The sequence below is a fragment of the Anneissia japonica genome, unplaced genomic scaffold (genome assembly GCF_011630105.1).
Source record: "Anneissia japonica isolate Jap-2015-1 unplaced genomic scaffold, ASM1163010v1 scaffold288048_len465947_cov159, whole genome shotgun sequence".
Lineage (NCBI taxonomy): Eukaryota > Metazoa > Echinodermata > Crinoidea > Comatulida > Comatulidae > Anneissia > Anneissia japonica.
Window position 1 is genome coordinate 70,255 of NW_022710625.1, and position 7,212 is coordinate 77,466.

Genomic DNA, 7,212 nt, shown 5'->3' on the forward strand with positions numbered 1-7,212 from the left:
GTATTAAATTGTATAAATTATTTCCATTACTCACTTGATTTACACGAAGTCACTAGCTTCCCTTCTTGCACATTTTTTGGTGGCTTTTCTTTACTTAAATCTATATCCATGCTTGAATTGGGGTTGTCTGGATAGATTTGAGATAAACGCTTTCTTGTGTCATCTTTAAGTGGTCTTTGAATATCGAATATTGTGGGTACTGCATTCCAAGTCAGTTTTCTTGTAAATAATACTTGCGAATCTTCAAAATGAAGGTTGCACAAGAAAAAGTTTTGTATGTAGGTGTATGGTTTCTGCATTAAATCTACACGTCTTGTATTTTGGAGCCATTTAGCACATCTGTTTAATAAATATTCAGATTTAGCCATTTTTAAAAGTGTGTTGAGTTGTTGCTTACTTTTTTTTAAATGAAAATGTTTTATATATGCCTAGGCCCTACAGACTTATAAATATAGTTAATAGTTAATGAAATGCAGTTATATGCCTATTCATCAACAACTAATTTATTAGTCAATGCTCATATAATCTAGTTGAAAATTATAATGGCAATGCTTGAAAAAAAAAATCAAATTAAGAAAATATCACAATTATATTATCTTCTAGCATGAAATGAGTTCAGAATCAAATACTACAAATCATTAATTATACCAGTCTGTACTGTGTTATTTGCATTTCTAATAAACTCTGGGCCTAGGCCTAAATAATATTACACATTGCTGATTGAAACATTATTTACCTGTTGTTGTCCTTCGGAAATTTGTAAAATTTAAAGTCAGGATTTGCCTTTGAATTGCTCTTGCAAACCACACAATATTTCCCTCCACAAAACCTCATTTCATTCATTAATTAATCAATTATTCATAGTTGTTTCTTACTTTTTACTCGTTATGTAATGTGTTCGCGTCACGCCAAAATTCGTTACCAAGTACGTTAATAGCTTGATTAATTGTTTTAAAGGGATGCGCCTGTCTCTTATACACATCTAGAAAAGGTAAAGTCGCGCGGTGTACGTTATGGTCAGAGCGGTCAAGGGTCAAAAGTTTCCCATTTAGCAAGAGGGCGCCATTCATGCCTTATTACAGAATTTGCACGCGTAAATCGCGGAGAACGCTATCTTGTGTTTATAAGATCTTTGGTTGCTTCGCACACGCCGCTGAGGGCGGCATTCCGGGAACCCTGCGTCAAGGCATGAAAGTAATACCTGTCGCGTCGTACTCTACCAAGGACTTGTAACTTAATTGTATGTTTCCACCGTATTTTATTGGTATGAACATTTATAGATTGAATTATTTGTAATGAAATGCGTGATAATATATGAATTTGTCATTCCTACATGATGAAAAAGTAGTAACCACAATACATAACCAGATAAATATATCAACACTGTGAAAGTTGTTGATATAACTACTTATTAGGACACAACGGCTAACTGAACTTCCGTTCGTTTTTCCGAGGTACAAAATGACCTATTAATGCTTTTTTGGTTGTGTCAACCAAGTGTCAACAACTTCCCTTTTATATATCGATAACAACATGTTTTGATTGTATATATAATATAATAATATAATTGCAAATAATCAGGATACAGTGAAGTAGCCCTAGGGCTAAAAACATTATTTACATACAAAATACCGATTACAAGTTAAAAATATAAAAACATGAATTTTAAACATCAAAAAAGGCACACGAAACAAATCATTACACCTATAAAAAGTAAAATTGTTATATTATGCCCATTTAACTACTTGAATCAATATGTTTATTTTGATCTATCTTTATTATTATTAATTCAGTTGTAAGAATGCTTATTGAATACCATATATCTAAATAAATAACATTCATTTAGCATTCTTACAACAGTGGGGATTCCAAAGTGATTCCTCCTCTCAATAGTATATGAAGAGCTCATTTCCAAAAGGTGTCAAATCCATTTTGGTCAAAATTGAGTTTTAACCACAAAATGATGGCATGGGCCTATCTACATTATGTGGTTTTCCGTCTGTTCCAAAGAGTACTAAATCTATTAGTTAAAACAGCCTTCAAAGATCGAGACATTTTCATTATCTTCGCCAGGAGATATATATTTTCATTATCTCCGCCAGGAGATATATATTTTCATTACCGGTATCTCGGCCAGGAGATATATATTTTCATTATCTCTGCCAGGATATATATATTTTCAGTCGTGTAAATTTGTGTGTGTGTGTGTGTGGGTGTGGGTGTGTATGTGTGTGTGTCTGTATCACGTTTTGGTGTTTTTCTGTACGACGTATCTCAAAAATAGCTGCACAGACATAAATGAAAATAAAAGGGAGTGTTAGGTATAACCCATGAAAAAATGATTAAATTTTGGTGACCGATTTTTAATTTTTAAACGTCCTTAGAAAAAATATTTCAAAAACTAATCAACTGATATGAATGATTTTTTTTGTGAAAGTTTAACCAAGTTACACTGAAAAATTATTAAGTGTTAAAGACGATCCAAATTTGAGGGTGAGCTTGAGGGTCATTTTAATTTTTAAGCTCCTGCGTGTCTCTTGTGAGGTGATTTAATTTTGGTGGCCATCCACCGTAGGGTGTGCATATGAGGTACCATTCAAAGAAAAACGTCCCAGACCAGAAATTTCAAAAATTAATCAACTGATCTGAATGAAACTTTCGTGAAAGTTTAACCAAGTTACAAGAAAGAAATGAAGTGTTGGTGACGATCCAAATTTGGGTGTGAATTTGAGGACCATTAGGTCCCACGACTGAATATCTCGAAAATGGATCAATGGATAAAAATGACAATTGGCAGAACAGTTTGTTATGCTTTAATAAAGAAGTGTTTCAATTTTTGTCATGATCCGAAGGAGTGTGTGGATATGATGAAAATTTAAAGAATTAGTTTACTAGAATAATCGTTATTATAGTATGGGAGTAGTTTGAGAGTGTCATTTCTTGGTATCTAGATGTGTCTATCTTTAAAATCCCCCACCCCCGGAAAAAAATTCTGGATCCGCCCCTGAGATAAGTAGGCCTGCGCTTTCTCACGTCCAATTAAGAAAATGCTTGCAGTTAGGTAATATAGTACATGCCTGTTTTTAAGACCTATTTTAAAATAGGCAATAATTACCCTTTGTTGGTGGAACGAGGAAGTGAATCTCACACTAAATGTATTTTCTTGTTTACAAATTGAAGCTGATTTTTTTGTTAGAGGTTTTATAGAAATTAACCTGGGAAAACCTCTCTCAATTAAGTTTTATCTTGTAAAATAGCCTAAAATTTCCAAGGGCCTCCGGCCCCTGGATTCTGACCAGGGGCCCTTTTCGCCCCTGACCCCCAGCCTAAGTTGATCGCTTCACTTGCAAGGCTTGACCCCTACTCTATTTTTACCCTGGCTGCACCCCTGATAACTCAAATTCTATAGATAGATATAATAGTTTTGCGATACAAAGGACCTGGTAAAACATAATTCTCAGGATCATATTCTCGGACAAAACAAAACCGCAGTCTACAACCATCATAATAAAACTTGGCAAGGAGCATCGATAACGCCATTATTTGTCTTGTCAACTATAAGGTAGAGCCAGCGGGAGGGCATTTGCCCTCCCGTCAGACAGGCAAGACCCCCACGACGGGGGTCGTCGGACCAAAACTAATAATTCACCAATCAAAATACGTTATTTGGATTGCCAATCGCCAACCTTGGAGCAAATTTTATAAGCTCGAAATTGATATATACATGAAACATAGTAACACGAGAAAAATGTGGTATGTGTTAGGTTTCTCGTAGCCTTCATACCTTAAGTATTGTGATTGTGATATAAGTATCATGCATACATTTGTTTAATAAAAGTTTGATAGAATGACACTTATTTATTGAGTGATGATTCGGTTTGTTAGTACGAAACCCTACACATGACAATGGCACAACCTTATCAACACAGCTCAAAATTTTTCCATGATGATGATGATGACAACGACGGCGATGATGATGATGATGATGATGATGACGATGATGATGATGATGATGATGATGATGATGATGATGATGATGATGATGATGATGATGATGATGATGATGATGATGATGATGATGATGGTGGTGGTGGTGGTGGTGGCGTTGTTTTCATGGCGAGTAAAAATAATAAAATAATGAAACTTCCGTTTGTTTCGATTGTCACGGGGAATGTTTTGTTTGCTTTTAGGAAAAAAACACTGGTTGATTGTCACAACGTTGAGATTACACTAACCTTCATCATGAAAAATTTGACTTTTGTTGGCATTAAATGTTGATGGGCAGTCTTCCATGTTAAACAAAGAAAGATGTGAAGTGATTGGTTGATATAAGAAAGGTCCGTTTCATTGCATATTTACTGCTGTATACTCATAACAGTTAGCTCACTGTGACACCATAACATGTACTAAACTGTGAACTGTGAAATTGCATTGACACTACTCCGTGTACACAGTACACGTCTTCATCTAAAAAAGTGTACTTTGTACACAAAAGCTTGTGTAAATAAAAATCTCAAACTTATGTATGCCTACATTGAATCCTTGCTAATTCTTCCGTGCGCCTATATTTAACTAATATTATTTCTACCTATTGTTTAGAATGAATAATATGTCCTTCACGCTAAACAGCACTTGTGGAAAACACGTTATATCAAAATAGAACTTGAAATAACTTCACCCATGAGTTACGACGTGTTCTGTCAACACGATACAGTATCTCAATCCAAAGTTTCTTTTGCTGGGATTTCCCCTAAAGTTCCATATTAAACTAACGATGTAATACTATATCCACTTATACTAGCAGCAGAACTAAACGGGCGCCATTTGATCATTTGCATCCACAACTAACAGGATCTCCAAGCTTGATAACAATACGTAAGTAATAAGTAAGTGATAATAATAATAATAAGTAAGTGATAATAATAATAATAATAATAATAAGTATGTAATAGGTAAGTTTTGATGTTGTTAGTAGGTGGATCTAATACGCATTACTGTACCTTAATTACAGACATGTACTTTACGTCAACATGTTCATGACAGCGTATGAAACAGGCGTCTATGTCTATAGCCTAAAATCTTCACGCTTAGTTGTTTTTAATATTAAGATATCAAATAAAAATCATGTTTAAATTGATCAAAATCATTAAGTTTATTCCAAATTATTTCCTTTAAAAAACTGATGAGACTTAGCTGTGGTTCTGATTTTTTTTTTTTAAATTGATTTTGATAGGCCCATTAATTATCCTAAATTTATTATTTATATGGAAATTCCATCATGCTGGGAATAGCACTGGACACAAAAAGTTGAAAGAAATATTTAGTTGTTATATATAATGTGTTGGATTTTTTATTTTACTGTCGATTACATTTTTTTCTGATTCATGCTGATATGAGAGCATTTGTATTTCGGTTGCTACTGGAAGTACACTTTGGGAAATCTGGTATGATGTTAAGGGTTAAATTTAATAATAAGGAAATTCCATCATGCTAGGAATAGCATTGGACAAAACAAGTTGAAAAAAATATTTATTTGTTATATATAATTTTTTTTATTCTACTGTCAATTTCATTTTTTCTGATTCATGCATGCTGATACAAGTGCATTTGTATTTCGGTTGCTAATGGTAGACACTTGAGGAAATCTGGTATGTTTAGGGTTAAGCTTTATAATACGGAAATCCCAGCATACTAGGAATAGCATTAAACACAGCAAGTTGAAAAAATATTCTTTGGGTTTTATTTTGCTGACAAAAACAGTTGAATCTGAGCGATTTTACCACTTTGCATGTACTAAATACCTATTACTAAAATTATTTTTATAAAGCTAAGACGATGGCAAACCAAAATGACTTATCTGGATCACTTTGCGAGTACGACAATAAAAAGGTAAAGTTATATCGTTATATTTTCTATTCCACTGTTTTAATTTCTAATACTGTAGAGAAGCTCAACATTATAAATGATTAAGTTAAATATAAAATGTTTAATCTTCGAATGTTTTTTTAATGTTGTTGTTAGCTGTTTATTATTTGCGTACTTATAGCATTTAAGTACTTTTATATACTACTTTACTTATAGTGGTTGAGATTATTGTTGGTGCAGTTATTTGTTCAATTTGTTTGCATGTATTCGGTTATAATGAAAACAGTTTAGTCGACTAAGCTCTTTCTTCTGGTGTCGATAAATTGGTGAATATTATTTTCCCCTAGAAACTATATTTAAAAGCTAACTTACTTAAATATATTTTAAGCAATAATAATAATAATAATAATAATAATAATAATATATTGCCATTTTATTATTCAAATATTTTAAGCTAAAACAGCTGGTATATATCGTTATGCAAAATATTATAATTATTTCAGAGTAAGACGGGTAAAGAACGGTACTTTTCATTGGAAAACAACCTACTGACTTGCTTTCGGAAGAAAAAAGAAAAAAAAGAAAACAAAGACCCAAAGTATTCCTTGGACATCCAAGAATGTAAAAACATTGAACTTCAAAAAGGCAAGCACGACAACATCCTCTGTATTGAACACAAGGACAAAACGTTTTTCCTGATCGCAACACGAAAGTAAATATAATTTAATCGTTTTGGTTTCACAGAATTAGTTGGTATCATCATCATCATCACCATCATCATCACCATCATCATAAGCATCCGCATAATAAAAATAATAATAATAATAATAATAATAATAATAATAATAATAACAATAATAACAATTATAATATTAACAATACAAATAATAATACTACTAATAATAATAATATTAATAATAACCATATTCGTAATCATAATCATCAATATCATTGTCATCATCACCATAATCATCCTTATTGTTTTGTTTGTATTATAATCATTATTAGGTATTAATTTTTATAATTTTGGTTGACAACTACAGGGAGGAAATTAACCGATGGTATGATGCATTGAGTCGTTTATGTAATAACAGTGATGTAGGGCACAGACCGCGATTACGTACTGAACCTTCTAGACCCAGAAATCTGAAGAATGAACCCACCAATCAACATTTATCTTCTCCAAGTTTTGATAATTTTCTAAATGATTCTATTTCAAATGAGGTGAGATCCTAATCCTGATCACTTATTATTACATATAATATATACAAGTATAGTATATAATATATTACCGGTAAATTGTGGCAAGGATATTTTATATTGATGAATATTAGGCATACATATAAT

General features: G+C 32.4%; 1 protein-coding gene across 1 annotated transcript; it reads left to right on the forward strand.

Annotated features, from left to right (window-relative positions):
- The first annotated feature begins 4,753 nt into the window (after positions 1 to 4,753).
- LOC117107060 lies at positions 4,754 to 7,101 on the forward strand. The gene is made up of 4 exons (XM_033248584.1): positions 4,754 to 4,875; positions 5,828 to 5,889; positions 6,369 to 6,577; positions 6,909 to 7,101. Exons 2-4 carry the CDS (start codon positions 5,836 to 5,838, stop codon positions 7,099 to 7,101), a joined length of 456 nt encoding a protein of 151 aa, XP_033104475.1. The 5' UTR covers positions 4,754 to 4,875; positions 5,828 to 5,835.
- Positions 7,102 to 7,212: the final 111 nt, after the last annotated feature.

Excerpts from the sequence above, each read along its gene's own strand:
- LOC117107060 (XM_033248584.1), top strand. The coding sequence starts at position 5,836 with ATGGCAAACCAAAATGACTTATCTGGATCACTTTGCGAGTACGACAAT. Across the intron at positions 5,890-6,368 it reads GCGAGTACGACAATAAAAAG|AGTAAGACGGGTAAAGAACG; the intron begins GTAAAGTTATAT and ends TAATTATTTCAG. Across the intron at positions 6,578-6,908 it reads TTCCTGATCGCAACACGAAA|GGAGGAAATTAACCGATGGT; the intron begins GTAAATATAATT and ends TGACAACTACAG.